Here is a 17,778-nt window from a genome sequence, read left to right as displayed (position 1 = left end):
GTCGATTTCCGTCTGCTTTCGGCAAAATAGCGAGATATCAATTAGCAAAGTAAAGTAATATTCACACCTGTTGACGCGGAATTAGCGACTAGTACAAAACAGTAACAAAGAGACTGCACTATACAGTGAAAATAGACTTCTTCCTGCACTTTCCTTCAGCGTGAGACATCTAACATCACCGGCGATATAATTGAAGACAAAATAGGTACCTAACCACCAATGATGTACATTTCACGCACAGTGAATGGGTACGTGCGATTGGAGCCCACAATTCGGTTCTGATTTGCAAAAGTCTCCCTGGGGAATTGAGTGGAAAATAAAATAGCAACAGGTGATAATATTTCTCGATGCTGTCTTAGCTAGCTGTATCTGACAAAATCTCTCATAAACTGTTTGGACAGCTTTAGCAAAAAATTATAATATATATTCACTGATTTGGTCTGCCTCGAAAAAGTTAATAGATATATGGTATTGGTCATGAGCTGTGATCCCTGTAGAAGGGGGACGACCCTGCATTGTGACACAGCGATCATCAACTAGCTACTCAAAAGCCACCATTTCGGAAGAAAAAAGGATACATTCAGCAAGTCAAGGCGACACAATCGAACAGTCCTGACATATACATGCTGGAAAAAAAGGAAAACACCGTGACACATAGAATCACGTATAGCAGTAGATATTTTGAAACAGGAAAAAGGGTCTGCGAAGATGTTGCTCAGACATCGAGTCCCGGTAAATGAAAATAAATTGGAGATCACTCACACATCACCGCCAACCGCATCTTCCACTTAGAACACTTTCATCCATTGTCGAAAATAAACCGGATCAGCTGTCCAAAATTCAAATGCGATAAAACATTGTTGTTAATGCAGAAATGCTGCGATATTCCGCCTGATTTCACATATATGTTTATAGCTATCTTATTTAACAAGAAAACCCGATCTTTGATAAAATGTCTGTTTATCTCTGTATAAGCCCCTACTGCGACTTGTTTATAACGTTTCGTTAAAGAATCCACACAAAGGGTTGGCATTCTCAGACAAGTGTTTTATATGATGAAATGGGTTGGAACTCTACATAGGATATATTTTAACTCTCTGTTTTGTTGTTTCTACTCTCTTATCGATCGAAGGGCCTACGTTTAAGTGTTTAAGAAAGTCCTGGTGTAAAGTCGTATTTTGAATTGGAGACAGAGATGAGTATTGATTCGTCATTCTACGAAATAGCACCTTACGGGATAACATAGTAATAATAATAATATGCAAATAACTCTTGGCTGCCAGTAATTTGCATGATACATTTCTTCTACTTTAAACATTGCAAGTGCTGTAATAAAGCAGAAATAAAATGCTTAGTAACGGATATTAGTAACTCAAAGAATACCCACCATGTACAACAAATGAAATTCATTCAAATTCCAAACCACAATATCACGAATTATTTTGGGTAACGACTTTCGGTAACATCGGCAATTGACCAATCAAAACCAATACAAAAGTCACGTGTGCTTATCACGTGATTTTGAAACTCCTACCCTCAGCAAGCATCACACTTCATTTGACTGGCAAGAAATGAGCGCCGTTTGTGTCGCCTTCCGTCACGCGTTCCTTGGAACTGTTCAATAACGGCGGTGAGTATTCGCTTCGCTGTCCTTATTGTCTTTAGTCACAGTTCGATCGTAACGTTTTTATTTGAGAACATTCATTACCAATGACGCTTTGAAGTTCAGTTACGAGCATATTTTGCTGTGATAAATATTTTTTTCTCTTGAATGAGCAAGCGGCTATATGAAAGTTTCAATGTTCAAAGTGAACAGACAGATTTTTTTCTTTCCCGTCCAACTTGCACTTTGAAAAAGAGAATGACACCGTGGTGAGGTGAAGGGCTTGTGCTTTCACGCAACAATTGAAATACTTCACTGCAACCTTGGCACGCACATTTCTCTCGAATGCACAGACCACTCTTCGTTATGCCCAATGTTTACCTGAAACATGGAAGCGTTTTTTTATCAGTGCAGCGTAAAAAAACAAAATCTACGTCGTATATGGGGAAGAGTTGTAATGGCGATTCTCGTGAGTATGGTTCTGAATGGTGCAAAGTCCACATTGAAATACATGCAACAGGTGTTACAAGTGGCCTTCCCATCATGACGGATCGAAATTCATTTTTTAACATTTCTCGCATCCCTTTCTCACCGCCCCCTATCCCACGGGGCGTCGTCATCACCCTTTCTGAACACGCTTCCTGTCTGTTTGTGACCCTGTGTAAACGCTAACATTGATTTACAAACCGCTGAAAAAAAAAATCAGTGCGAAGTTAAATTATGAGCTTCCCAGCTACTTTGTATATTCTTGAGTTCCTGGGTCTCAGACAGCGATGCGGCCTACCTTTCTTTACGGGTGTCCAGAATGCCTAGCGGCGAAAAACTCAAAACAACTATCCGTAATTGCAAGTCATGCCGAAACGAATTCAACACAGCGATGCCAGGCAAGAAATTTTACCGTTTACACATTTCTTCCTCCTGGTGATTTCAATTGGGTTAAAAATGATAATTCTCTTCCAGTCGCTGGATAGTTTTCGCTACATATCTTTATTCCCAATCTCCGTAACAGTTGATGGATCACCCAGTCGCGAAAACATAAACTGGCTGTGACAATGTAAACGGAAAAAAATTCCCGCGATAGTACTGTGACGATTAGCGGCGTATGTGTTTTTCTGACAGGATTAAAAGTCCATGCTTGTTCAATTGTGTTATTAGCGTCATATAAGCGATCATTTTTCATTTGAGATAATGTATGCTCATGCGTGCTGCCGTTGTTAAGCATAGGAGCTGTCAGCATATTTATACCTTGCTGTCGACTCTTTGAACAAATGGGCGCATATGTTGCTCCCTTTAAGAGTTTTGGTTCAGAGTTGGTTCCACACGTAAAGGGCGATTAATTAAATGTAAAACGGACACGACAAAGGACAGAGCCATGCCCATTTATTTTCAAAATCGAAAGGCCGACCCACGGTTGTCTAATGTTCAAGCGTCTGCTGTTAAAAAAACTGTTAAAGAAGTTCTGTTGTAGCTTTCTTTAGTTATCAATCATAGTCGAGGTTGATTGGATAACGGACAAAGAATGTGATCAGGCATGGAACCTTAGTTGATATTTGCCACTAACAGACTTAAATTTGTATTTGACTCGATTACATGTTCTGATTAATCAAAATCGCATTGTAAATTTTAAGATGACATGCTATAACATCATTTCAACAATGTCATAATATTTTGAATGCCTTGGCGTGAAAATTAGAAATAAACAAAAATTGATTAAAAACATTTCCAACAAAATGGCGCGTGATTAGACGTTATGCTCGAGCGGTTTAGTCAATTATCAAAGATATAAATTAAGTAAGGTTTTTACAACATGTATACGGATATACACACACACATACAGGATTAATACCAATCAAAATGGACGATTGTGAATTTCTAAAAAGATGATAAGATTGGAATGTACGCTGTGCAGTTGAATTCGCGGAGAATGAATAAGATGGTGTTTACTTACATCGTAAACCCTGACTCATCAATTCATTGAATTGTGTATTCGTGTTATCCTCTTAATTTTTTCGTGACGAAATAGGTAGGGATAATTCCCCTCAAAAAATTCGAATTTTGCCTTTGCATGGGCTTTCATTGGGATTATTCGACATCTCGAATTTCTACTACAATAAACGGCAAGCAATGAACGCTGACTGCTCCCATTAAACACTGATATTAGGACTGCAATGTGGCACCTGTTCTCACTTCAGTCTATAGGTGACAACTCAAACCGAGTGACTTTTAGACCAAAGTGACAGCCGAATATATTCATATCCCGGAGAAAAACATATTTTGTATGGCTTGTTGAAAAAGCGCGTAAGAACGCAACTATGCACAGAATGTGACGTAAGTTTTTGCTCATTTCAACGCAAAGCGAAAGAAACATGATCTCTCGCACTTAAATACGCAACTATCGTGTCACATGTCGTAAAAAAATGACGTATGGAAAGTGTGAACCAAATAAAGTACCCGATGGTTTTATGACCTTCAAGGTCTCTCGGAAGAAACCGACTGCCACCCCTAAGTGATCTAAGCATTCAACGAAGGTTAATGCAATGACGTTCGGGATAATGGAACGACAAAATATGCGATAAAAAACACTCTGCATTAGTTGAACATTACCGGCTGTTGTCATTATTTATATCCTGCCTCTAATTGACGATAAAATTCACAGATGTGGTGACAGGATCGTCGACGCATTGTGCAGGTACCATTGGCAACCAGAAGAGAAACGCGTTTCCCCATATGAAATAGATCACAGGTCAATTTTTTTAGTGTACTAAAATCAGAAGGACTTGTGAGAACGGAATCAAATGGGTACATAATAAGCGCAAAAAAAGATTACTAGTACAAAATGTCAAATTATTCCTATCGTATCATTTAATTCAGAAAAAAGACTCAGTAACTGATGGTCGGTACATATCATATCATTACGGCTTACATGTCAAAAAGTATGGTTTACAAGTTGAGATAACATGGCTCAAAATTCAAGCTAAAACGCTTTAGTTGTCGAGATAGCGATAAGTCATGCAGTTTTACACGGGTTAAATGGTAACGGACAGGCAGAGAGACAGTACCACTGACAGATGGCTAAATATGTCGATAATATAGTCCGATAGAGGACCGACAGTGAGTCGGCGATTTATAGACGGCAAACAGTCAGGCATTACGGGGACAAGCGGAACAAAACGCTGGCTTAAACACAAACTGGGAAACGTTCACGCTTTGTCGGTCGATAAACGGGATAGATAAGACATGAGGATTGAGAAAAAGAGATCGCCATGTGGATGGATGGATTGTCAAACATATATATGCTCTCTTATATGCACGCATTATAACCGTTCAAACAAACAAACAAACAAACACAAAAACAAAACAAAAACAGAAAAATAAAAAGACAAGCGAGCAAGCAGGGAAAAACGTACACATATACTTACATTCGATACATTTATAGATGCACATATTTATGAAACTGAAAATGTACTGTTTACAAGAGTCAGCATACATTAAAGGGACAGAAGCTGTAACTTTTGCTAATATTTTTAAGATATTTGTTTTGTAAAGCAAACGCATTTTCGCGAAGAACTTCCAAATACGAGGCATCTGTCACGATATCGTAGACAAAAGAATTCGTGTACAGGCCAAAATTCAGTAGTCAACAGCGAGGGTGCCTGATAACATTAGACACATGTATCGTGTTGAGGTCGAAGTTACTCCCTGCATGGGTATTCTCGCATAGTTTTGGTAATGCGTCCTGAACCTTTACTCCCAAAACATGACAAATTTAACGGATATAATACATTCAAAAAAGTTACAGCTGACGGAGTTGTAATATTTTATATGTAATAAAGTCGGAAAATGTCGAATGTGCACTGTTTACTTGTTTCGGAACACACACGCATATATAAATCGTCATTTTTCTTTCTAAACACTCAGCAACATGTGTTGTGTCCTTTGGTCAACATAATAAATCCCGTCATATTCATTAATGGCAGAGGTGAGGCATTTTCATGAAAGCTGGTGAAAAATTCCGTGAGGGCGATTGCCCAACGAGTCTGGACATGAAAGCAATTTTGCACTTTGGCGGGCTGATCAGAAGAAACTCTCCCAAATAATAAAAAAGAAATGTTTGTAAAATGTTCCATAATTGTTCAAACTGGAGGCAGACACTGTCACGACCATTTTTTCCTCTTTCGAATGCCGTTCTCATTTTAAACGTTTTAACATATAGAAAGATTAATATAACAACCCGGCTGTTATATCTAATGCAATGCGCCCCCAAAGATAATAGCATTCGGAAGGTGGCATTTGGGAAATAATAGTATTATTTCAACAGCCCACACGCCATCATTTCTGATGCATCATCAATTTCGCTAACAGAAGTTTTCTAATCCCCCCATCCCCCATGGTGATGACCTCTAGGTCATTCAAATAAATCTTGGCGTGCTCGATGCGACGCCACTGCAATCAGACAAAATACGATTGAATGAATTCTTCAGCAGTCAACAGGTGCCTTTCTACCCTCTTATATCTGGAGAACCAATATCCGGACGTTAATGGGGTACAAAACGACGACTCCTTTGAGAAGATGCGACATTCTCCCCCAGCGCGTGGTACATGGTATTACCGTTGATCGTCTCAATTATGGAAGAATAGTGTCACTGACAGGGCAGTGACCGGGGGTCGCAGGATACAATAACCCGAGGGGTGTAGGTAAACGTGTTTCAACACAAACAATGTGTAGAAGCTGGAGAACAATACTATAGCAGATACTATACTACCTGTGTCTATCAAAACAAATAATTTACATTTTGATATAGTAGTAAGAAAGACGAATTATGCCCTTGGTGTACTCCAAGCTACTCCAACCTTTATGTCGGGTACGCTTGTGGTCTTTCCGTTTGAAAGGAAGAATTATGACGCCTGTACTTTTGCTCGCTTGATATGTTGCAAAGAGCGATTGTTGGTGCTACTCTTTGTAAAAATAGCCACAGATATATTAGGCCCTCTGGAGCATCGTGACGATAATAATAATATAGCTTTCCAGAACAGTAGCACTGTGTTGAAGCTAATAAATATGTTGATGCATGCGTTGTCCAGATCAGTCGTGAAATTTTTCGCAGTTCAACTGTACGAGACGCGATCATAACATTGTAGAATTGTGACGTCATTGACATGTCGTGGTGAGAATCAACCAGTATTTTTCAATCCCGAAATGCCGCGTGGCTGCGTACTTGTTTTGGCAGTGTTTGTTTCAAAATGGTTTAAAATAACAGCTATTACCAATGCAAAAACGAATCCCATAGGGTTTCACAAAATCGGCCGTGCAGTTGCCATGACTACATATAGGCAGTCAAAGAATTTTTTTCAGTCCACTTTTTATCGTTTTGGAGGCAATCAAAAGCGGGCTGTTACTTGTCATGTACACATAAGGACCTCTAACAAGATTGGAAATAGCGTTAGATATATTTAAAGGATTTTATTGTGAAATTCTATCAGCGATTACGTTTACAACAAAAAACTGTGTGCAATGAAATATTAGTGTTAGGACAAATTCTTCCCACATTAGGTTATTTAAATATGGCCTTTACGTAAAATAGTTAGTGGAAGATATGGAGGGGAAGCAATGAATGAGAGAATGTGCTTTTTTTGATCAAATGATTGTTGAAAGTGAAATCCATTTTACTTTTACATCGCAGCCTTAACGATGATAGAAGAAATATGTACATAACTTATGAAGAGCATATTAATTTGAATACAATGATATCATGGTGGAAAATGATGAGGCTAAAAAAATAAATAGATTGTGCTGTTCCGACAACATGGTTTTGAAAAATAGGGTAGGTAGGTCGGCAGGAATTTTTTTCCAATAAATATTTTTATTTTTCAATATGCACTTTTCAGGAGTTCAGGGTGGTCAAACACTGGCCACAACATTTCCAGAAAAATGTACCATACATATAGAAGAAAAACACATAAAAGACATCCTCATTCAAGCAAAAATCAAATGCCAAGTAACGAACGCGTGATTTTACAGGTTTTTTCTTTCTTTTTTTTACTTCCGTGTTTACGAAGCTCTAAAAAGTCTGGGGTCGGCAGGTAAAAAAAAGGTAGGTCGGATTATTGGAACAGCAAAGATTTTTTTTTGTTCGGCCTAAGCTGAAGTAGCTGATGGCAAATCGGACAATGGGGACACGGCAAAGTTTATCGAAAAGGCTTCTTAAAAAGAGGAAAGACACTTTGTACAGAAACTGCTCAATTCAATGAACTTGAAATCTTTTTAAGGTGACATGTAAATCGATAGGGCTGGGAGGGCAGCTGTCCTCATGCCGCTATGACAAAACTTATTACTTTTAAAGTTCACAAGAGCTCCCGCAAAAAAGACTCCGTTTCCTTGCCCCTGGTACAAATAACAAAGCATGACTTAAATTCCATGCACATTTTGACGAGGGAAGCTAAATATTGTGGTATTAAATATCGTGACTGCAGAGTCTTCACCATGGCAACATCAATAGGGTATACTTTAATCTACATGGCTGCATATCTAAGCAGGCTCTGAAAGTCGCAATCAGCTTTTGCGCAATGTTTCAGCGCAGCGTATACATTCCGTCGCGCTTACAACAATTCCTTACCATATTTAGCCAAACTAAACAAATTTTAGGACTAGAATTCAATCGTCAAAAAATTGTAATACACCTGAGAAATGTAGGCGCTGTTTTGACAAACCAAGAACACGGTATTTTATCATTTTGTGAAGAGTACACGGCAAATACATTGAATAAAATCACTACAAACAATCGTGAACAGACTCGACTATGATATGATGTATAAATAATCAAACAGCTGATAGCTTAGTCAAGAGTTATGTCTGGGTTAATTATTCAACGTGCTTCATTTAATACGTTTGTAGTACTGTAGCATCGTTATTCGATAGAACGCATAGTGAGTAAACCTGGTTCACGGAAACACAGAAGATATTTTCGTCACGATAATCTTTATATTCAGTCTCTTCGGGATATGTGATATCGTGGTGCAAACACATAAAATGTATGGCACCATTTATACGCAACTGTATTATATGTACGTACTGCTCTAGGCGTAACTATAAGTTCTCACAAAATTCGAAAGTCTCGCGATCTATTTTGGAATTTCATGATTTTGCCATTTTCTAGTATTTACGGATATAAAAGTTATGTTTAAACAAAATATTATAATTGCTCGCAAATTTCAGTGTGGTCATTAAAAAGGATTTCACTAAATATATTTCCTAAACACCAAACATTTTCAGTAATTTGCATGAACATAAATATTTTTTTACTGTTAAAGGGCAATGAAGAACAATGCAGATATGTAATAAGAAAATATATATATATATATATATATATATATATATATATATATATATATATATATATATATATATATATATATATATATATATATATTTTTTTTTTTTTTTTCAATCTATCCCTTCTATTTATCATTTTTGGTGTGGAAAAGTTGTTTTATAAGATAGTATGAAAAAATTTCTTGTTTTTACAAATATCAGACGATTCCAAAGTAAATCAGGATATGCTCAGATTTGATAAACATCTCGTCGTGACGTCGACTGTCGTTTCATTATTGACAGAAACCAGAATAGTTTGACAACTGTAACAACGGTCAGCAAAGGTCTTAAATATCCCTTTCTTATAATAATCTCTCTTGTGCCTTTTTAAACATTATTAATGTATATTCCTATAAACTAAGCTGAACATAGAACCGAAAATTTTCAATCCAATGTACTTAAGGTAGAACGCACCTCGGGGATAGATAGTCGGACTCTCAAATTTCTACGTTTCATTTCTGATCTACCACTTGTGGGGGCTCATTTTAAAGCTCTTGGAGTAAGAAAAACTTTAACTGGCTTAGTTTTTCGATTATCCAAAATTGTATTTTTCCTCATAGAGTTAACACAGGAATGGCGGCCATTTTGGATTTCAAATATCGCAAAATGTCGGGTAATTTGTTTCGCTAGTCCCAAACTTTGTATGGTGACCCCAATTTTTATTCTTAATTTGGTAGGAGAATAGTTGAAAGTTTCATTCAGGATATTTTGAGCAAAAGTTTTAAGTCTTTCACTTTCGAGGCGCATACTACCTTAAATTGAACATAATTTGTTGCAGTTCAAATTGCAAACAAAACTAGCATTTGTATGTTCCATGTGTTACGCCTAATAGCTTCTTGGTCGTATAGTTATTTAGACCGAGTGAAAAAAAATACAGAAAAGCTATTATACAAGAACTATAATACCGCCTCGCCGAAATTTCAATCAGTAAGAATGCTCTGAAAAAATCCGAAACACATGACTGTCGTTAATAAATCTGTCTGGGTAAGTTGTTTCCAACACTAGTTTATCCGTGCTGTGAAATAATTTTTGAATTTCTTATAAATTACAGTGTTTTCTCTGCCTGTTCATTGAAAGGGGCACTTTCTGTCCCCTTCATCAAAATTAGGGGGCAGACCTTTCCTCGGTATCATTACGATCGTCACCCAGTTCAGTTGATTGCGTCGTCTGTGTTTCATGCAGCACCCGTACTAACATGGACATCGTGACGTTTGTCTGCTTGTGATGTGCTCGGCTGCTCTCTGTCTTCTGTCGATTTGTCACCCACGAGGTTCCTCGACTAAAGATTTGACATATTTGTTCCCTTGGACACGATTCGGGGGGTTTAAATCCATGAAAATATGCTCCGATCCCGCGGCGCGCCGATCAAACGATTGTATTGCATTGCTATATATAGGCGTGCCTATACAATGCTAAAGCTGAAATTTTCCCAAATTCCATCGTTGATACACACAGTTCGCTACACTATGCGCTTAGGTCACCCTCATATGTAAGTTTATGTAGATGTCTTTGCTTGCCGCATTTTGTGCGCGATTTCCGTAACTGTCAGTAACTATTTCAGTAACTATTTCAGGACAGAAAATGGCTCGAAGAATGCGCAATTTGCGCTATCGCGCAGTCGAGAGAAAACCCGGAATTAATTCTTTGGTTTGTTGCGTACCGATGATTCAGGATGGCAAAAGCACAGTGAAATATTTTCAAACGTTGACAGCTTCTTTACGGTTGCCTTGCTAATCGGTTATGGCTTTCTATACAAACCAATAGAACATTTTGCTATCGCATGAACAAGCCCTCATGGCTTGCCAAAGCAATTGCATTTTTAAATTTTGTTTCCATCGACACAGTGTAATTTGGCTGGATAAAGCGAATCGTCACTCGTCTCTGGGTCACAAAGGAAACTCAGAATAGTGAAAGAAAAGGAGCGTTCTACCAAATCCGCTGACTGCTCATGTATCAAATTTTCATTTACATTTCTATAGAATCAGTGTGTTGAAATGAAAACAGTTCAACTTACATAGCAAGTTTACTGAAGAGATAAATTATATCTGAAATATATACACAAAGGAAACTGGTCAGATTGGCAGAACGAGTATGTGAAACTATTCATATTCGGATCGACAAACAATATGGCAGCCTTACTGAGACAGCACTGTTTTTCGTCTGAGTCTTATAGTATCCGACAGCTTGGCAAGAAGATCGTAAATTTGCTCGCTGAAGCAGAATTCCCAATGGCAAAAACGCGTGATTCACTGTAATGCTCTCGTGAAGAGGATGAAAAACAATTATCTGCACTGGAAGGGTCAAAGGTCATTGAAGTCGTAAAATTTTTCATCGCAACTCTTATCTTGTCTCTGGGGACAAATGTCTCCGCAAAACTCCATTTCTGGTAGCATATTGCGAATTTGCCAGCAGATGGCGGGTGCACAGGTAGAGGGTTATGTGAAATATGTAGGCATAAAGGCATAAAGTTAGTGAACATGTATATTGAGGTAGAATATGTGCTTCGGGGTAAAATACTCGGACTCTAAATAATACTTTGCTACTATCCCGCTTGTTTTAAAAATGTTGGCGCTCGTAGAGATAAATTACTTTTTCGCTGTTTTTTTAAATATAAAATATTAATTTTCACCATCGAGTCAACTTAGGGACATCGACCATTTTGAATATCCAATGTGGTAAACTTTAGCCAATTTGTCTCGCTAGTACCCTGATTTTTAATTCCTGCTTTTAAAAGAGAGAGGTTTAAATGAAAGTTTGAGGGAAAGTGTAAATCTTTCAGTTTCAAGGGACGTGTTACCTCTACAGCGTAATATACCTTTACTCAAGTAATGAGAAGAAGGTTATGTACGGCAGTTACGAAATACGTAGTGCTTACTTGAGTAGAGAGTTTACTACGACGCACTTTTGTTGTTGAAATTGTAAGTATCTTGACTATGGCATCACAGGTGTATATATTGGCAGACAGAACGTGGGCGATGCTCTTCGCGACGGACAACGCAGTAATTTGCATTTCAGAAGGCACGCATATTCGAATGGAAATCCATGGCAGTAAATTCTCGACCGACGGAAATTTACGCCAAATTCAGAAATTATATTTGTGCAATCAGTGAACTACCTACGCACTTAGAGGAGATACATCACGAAAACAGTGATGGATTTTAGCAATGACGGTCTTAGCCAGTCTGTAAGGCTCCCGGTAAGGCTGATAGTAGCGGTAGTAGTGTCTTCTCTGAAGACATTGCAACTTTAATCTTCGTAAATCGTCTTTCTTCCATGTCGCGACCACCTTCTTACGGTCGGATCCCCAAGAATTACCCCTTTCCATGTGATTGAACTTGCAGCATTGTTAACAAGGACTCCTTAAATAGTCCGTAGTTTGTCTGAGTAAATGCATTTATTAGCTCTGATGTTTTGATTGTCATGGCTGATCAATTCGTCTTCCTTCAATTTTAGCTTCATCGAGATGGGAGAGGCGAACGCGATTTCCGGACGTGGGTTACGATTATTTGCCGTATGGTTCCTCATGCAGGTAAGAACAAATATCGCCATATTCAATATGTCCTGTCGTGTAGTTCTTTAGAGAACAGCATAGAATGACTTGGCGAAACGAGTATTTTCTCGGGAATGATAAAATTTGATGCTCTCCTTTGCGCCAAACGTTGGTGAGTATGTGGTCCTATTTCTTGGGATTGGTTGAATATATACTACACTGCACCAGCCCGAGTGAAAAGGTGAGAAGTGAATCGTTGTGTCTGGCACACCGTTTTTCACGTCTGTGTGTTAAATTGCCAAAGAGAATATATTACATCAGGTAACAAGTCATCTCAACAATTATATTAAAAAACAAATTTCGCCCTTGGGAAAGATGTTCGGACTCTCAAACTACTTTGCTAATCTGTTGCTTGAGCTGGCTCGCTTTGAAGCCTGTTGAGCAAAAGAAATTTTAATCCCTTTTTTGAAGAAAATGATTCTATGCGTTTAACACTGGGAATAACAGGCCATTTTGAACTTCAAATATCATATAGGGTGATTTTTGTCTCTCATTCCATAATTTTGAACTTTGACCCCTGATCTGTATCTTCAGTAGGAAAAGAGAATCGTTGAAAGTTTATCTAAAAAGTATGAGTATAACATGTAAAACTGCAAGTTTCGGGCGCGGACTACCATAATCTAATCGAACTGTTTGTATTATTTCACAAGGAAAGAATCTATATACCTTATGTAAGCAAACTTATATAATTTTATTTCATTTTTTGCAACTTTCAGAGTGCTTCGATTGGAGTTCAAGGTGCAGTTATCGGTAAGTGTATACAATGATGACATTGGAATTTCGAGGTTTTTCGAATTTAGACTCACTTTACGAAATGTTTTTTTTTACATCATAAACTGAGATTTTAAAGCTATATGTCATATGGGAACGGTGCAAAATGTGTAAATGAGTATTTTTAGGGGTTACAGTTATTCTGTTGGTCATTTCGGATACCGTACAGTCCTCGTAATATTCCAAGCGGGACATCTCGCTGCAGTTATTATTAGAATCCGCTGACGTTGACATTCGCCATCGGCCTTGCTGAATTACTATCTCCTAAACCATCTCTAGATGTTTCCAAGATCACAAGTTCACGGTAGCTGTTCTCTGTTCCTTACTGCTCTAGTTCGTGATGACCTTTCTGCTCCGGGACAGGATTGGAATGCGGCTCGGCTGCAGTGTAACATACTCAGCGGGGACCTGGCCAAGATAACGGACTTCAATGACAACGGACTCTTGTGCTCAGCTATGTAAATGCCTTTATTTATTACATCAATAAAAGAAAACATTTATCCCTTTCGAACACGATGCAAATGATGGTCAATAGTAGTAACTGCAACAAATTCTCTGAATTTAATCCATGCAGCATGGGTATTCCAGATCTTAGATGAAGTTTAATGAACCCTTTGAGTGCCGTAATTTTTTCCCACCAAGTAAAACTTTTTACCCGTTTTTGCTATTTTTTCTGTAATTTTCTTGATAATGGACCAAACAGACATATTTTATTTGCTACAGGTTTTTATCAAAATTTGGCCAAAAATCTGGAAAAAATTACAAGAGTGTATTTTATAAAGGTGACAAAAATTGACTTTGGCGCTCAAAGAGGTAATATCGATAATTCTACCACAGAAGCATGTTGCTTCTGCAATATCACTGTAAATATTGCTGCTTTTGTTTCGATACACAGCCATACGATATCACATATTATATCATACCAGTATATTGATGGCGCAAATACAGTGATCTGATTGGTCGAGACGTGGAAAGAACCGTGCTATATTAGCGATACACCACGGCTAGTACACGCACGAGCTCTTGGCTAGCTCTCTGCAAAAATCATTTTTTTTGCGTTCCATGCCAGAATTTCAATATACTTTTATGATGTAATAGCAATAAATCACACCCAGCGACGGTGTACCGCTCGATTTGACCGGTTCACTTCATATATGCACTCGTTGTGGGTGCTATTGACTGATTAAAGTCGTTCTATATACAATTAACAAAGCTCATATATGCGAAGTCAACTGTTTCTGCGATTTACACCGTTGGAAACATACTACACAAGGCAACTTAGGTATCGTCTTGGTTTACTTCGATTTCACCGGCTTTAGGCATTTTCTGTTGAATTATTACAGGGCTTTGGGTGATTATTACATTGGACTGGTTCGCATCGGGCCTATGACCCACGAATGGCTCGACAACACCGCTTACAACGCAGACGGCTGGAACACCGTTAGGTCGGACGGGGACGTAGGGGCTGACAACTGCGTCGTTGTTCGGAAGATCGCCGGGGCGAACCCGTGTATGTGGTACTCAAAGCTGTGTGATCGCGAGTTCGGTTTCGTTTGCGACGTAGCTTCGGATGTAATTATTGTGCCTCCGTATAGTCCAGGTAATTATTTACCAAATCTCTTTTAAACTTTGACACAAGACTTCTCCTTAAACATTTGAGTGCTGTATTTTTGCCGATCAAAATTTCAGTGCAACATTTTACCAATTTTTATGAACTTTTCTGTATTTTTCTGATAATTTTGGACCAAATGAACACAGCATTTCATTGGCTTCAGTTTTTTATCAAAAATTTGACAAAAATTGACTTAGGTACTTTTTATAAGGGAAGGGTGACAAAAATTGACTTTGGCGCTCAAATGGTTAAACCAAAAAAGGTAAAGAGAGTAAACCTCCGGTAAGGTCAAATTTAAAAAAAGTAATTAAAAGAATAATTGTCTTCATGGATACATGTATAGGTCGGTCGGTGACTTGTTACCGTTTTTAATAATTGCTCGTTTCAACTCAAAAAACTTATAATCGATAAAAACTGGAATATCTTGAAAAAAACGGCTAATGGTTCGAGGTCGGGGTATACAGTATATAAGGTAGACTGGGTTAAAGGAAAAAAAAACATTTCTCTGGACTCATGTTGTTATGTCTCTGCAAATTATTTAATGTTATTTGCGGGACGACAATTATCTGTGTGGTTTCATTAGTTGCCGTAAGACTGTTAACATTCGCACCTAACAATTTCTGTCTTGCTGCAACTATACAATGCAGGATAGTAGATAAAAATAGATAAAACTTTGAAATCATGGCCCGCTACCTCTTTTACCCTTCGCTACCCAAAATCTCATTTGCATAAATGAATCGTGCAATAGTTGGCTGCAACACTGCCGAATATCAGATACAAATGAATGCAAGGACAACACTCCCTTCTTTACGCATTGACCTTTTTAGAAGGCGTGTATTCGTCTACCAGTTTTTAATAGGTTGAAATACTTGGACTGTAGCTTGAGATACATGTAATATCGAGGGTACTTTTGTTTTGGTAAGCCAGTGAAGAACTTTTTCTTCCCTAAATGCTTAGGTTTGTGTATTCGCCTCGGAAGTGAAAGACCTAAACTTCAGCGCAAACTTTCCTAGATGAAACTTTCAACCTTTCTCTTAATTACAAGCATAAATATCAGGGGGTCACCGTGCAAATCTTGCTACTAGAGAAACAAATTACCAAGCATTATTTACAGATATTTGAAGTTCAAAATGGCTGTCATTCCTGTGTTGAATAGAATAGAATTTTCGATTTAAAAAAAATAACTAGGACAATGAAATTTTTGCCACTACCAGAGCTTTAAAATGAACCCCCACAAGTGGTAGATCAGAAAAGAATTGCGAAAATTTGAGAGTCCGAATATCTGTCCCCGAGACGCATACATGGGCTTTGTGTTTCTTAGTATTAGTCTTGCAAAGACTATTGTACGCATTGTACCATAAGCAACGTTATCGTTTAGAAATTAATTCTAGTTCAAATTATATTTCAGTCGTCATCAAGATCATGGAACATACGTACACATACAGGCTGTGTTTACAATGTGTAGTAGACTAAGCATCTCAACACGATGTCAGACTTAAGGGATGGACCATTAGATTTTGGGAGGGGGTGGTCAAAAACAGAAAAAAATTCAAAGCAGAAAGTGAGGGAAAAAATCTTCAGGCTAGTTTGTAAAATAAAACAAAACCAGAAATCAAAAACATTGAAAATCTGACAGTTTACTTAGGAAAAAGAATTACCACATCCTGACTCACTTAGAAAAAAACTTTCAAAAATTTACAATTGAGAAAAAAATATTCACAATCTGATTGTGACCACCCCACCTCCCAAGATCTAATGGTCCGTCCCTATGCACAAGAAACAGAATTTACAAATAGAACAAAATATGATGGAAATACATCCACAATTAAAGCTGATGGGGCTTTAAAACAGCGTGTTTGTTCATTTAATATCAACTTTAAGGTAGAATGCGCCTTCGGGGACAGATATTCACACTCTCAAACTTTGAAATTATTTTAACTTGTCACTTTTGGGGGCTCATTTTGAAGCTTATATAGTAAATGAAGTTTTTCATCTGTTTGGTGTTATGAAAATCGAAAATGTCATTTCTCTTCATATGGCGGCCATTTTGAATTACAAATACAGGTAAATATTGGGTAATTTGTTTCTCCGGTACAAAATTTGCGCGTTGAGATGTTTATTCTTGATCTTGAAAGAGAATGGTTGTAAGTTTGCCTGAGGAAAGTTTGAATAAAAGTTTAAGTCTGTCATTTTCGAGGCACGAAGTACCTTAAGTGATTTTCACTAATTCTTTTTGGAACTTTTGTTAACACCATTTTTGTTTGAAAAAACTAGTCACCACACAAGAATCTGCGTCGGTCAGTCAGCTTTTATCGACGTCTGCCGCCACGAATACGATGATAACTCAACATGCGGGCACGGACACAACCACGAGCCAAGCCGGCGACCCTTCTGTGAGTACAGTTAAACAGTTCTTTTCTTTCTTGCCACGTTTGAGGAGCTCTTACTTTTTTAGAGGCCATAACCGGCGTTCAATACACCAAACACTGATATACTTTCAAGAAAAAGAACATCGTTGCGTCTGTACTTAGTAGATATATGGAGAAAATCTGATAGCCGGCCATATACAAAGATAATGCCGCTAACCTCCCGGATATGAAAAAATGTCAAATGCAAATATTCCTTACAGTTTTGACAAGTTTCGTATTTAACAGCCCAGAATAATATAAAGTTAAATGCAAATGACCAGCTTCCTAACAATATATTGCTTGGTGCGAAGATATATCTGTGGGAACATCGAGGTACGCTTGTTTATAAAGTAGAAATTGTCTCAGGGACAGATATTCGAGCTCTTAAATTCTTACAGTGCTTTTCTGATCAACCACTTGTGTAGGTTCATTTTGAAGCGTTTTGAGTTCAAAAAAGTTTCACCA

At 37.9% G+C, this 17,778-nt stretch overlaps 1 protein-coding gene across 1 annotated transcript in view; it reads left to right on the top strand.

Annotated features, from left to right (window-relative positions):
* Positions 1–1,539: 1,539 nt before the first annotated feature.
* The window catches only part of LOC139116945 (uncharacterized), a 52,496-nt gene continuing 36,257 nt past the window's right edge, over positions 1,540–17,778 (top strand). Inside the window, exons 1-6 of the mRNA XM_070679685.1 lie at positions 1,540–1,630; positions 12,426–12,501; positions 13,239–13,272; positions 13,628–13,751; positions 14,637–14,893; positions 17,180–17,298. Coding sequence (XP_070535786.1) covers positions 12,436–12,501; positions 13,239–13,272; positions 13,628–13,751; positions 14,637–14,893; positions 17,180–17,298 — 600 coding nt within the window. The 5' untranslated portion in view covers positions 1,540–1,630; positions 12,426–12,435. The remainder of the gene's footprint in view (positions 1,631–12,425; positions 12,502–13,238; positions 13,273–13,627; positions 13,752–14,636; positions 14,894–17,179; positions 17,299–17,778) is intronic.

Source organism: Ptychodera flava, chromosome 18, assembly GCF_041260155.1.
Source record: "Ptychodera flava strain L36383 chromosome 18, AS_Pfla_20210202, whole genome shotgun sequence".
In the NCBI taxonomy this organism is placed as follows: domain Eukaryota; kingdom Metazoa; phylum Hemichordata; class Enteropneusta; family Ptychoderidae; genus Ptychodera; species Ptychodera flava.
The sequence above is the reverse complement of the archived record's forward strand: the minus strand, read 5'-3'. Positions and strand labels throughout refer to the sequence as shown.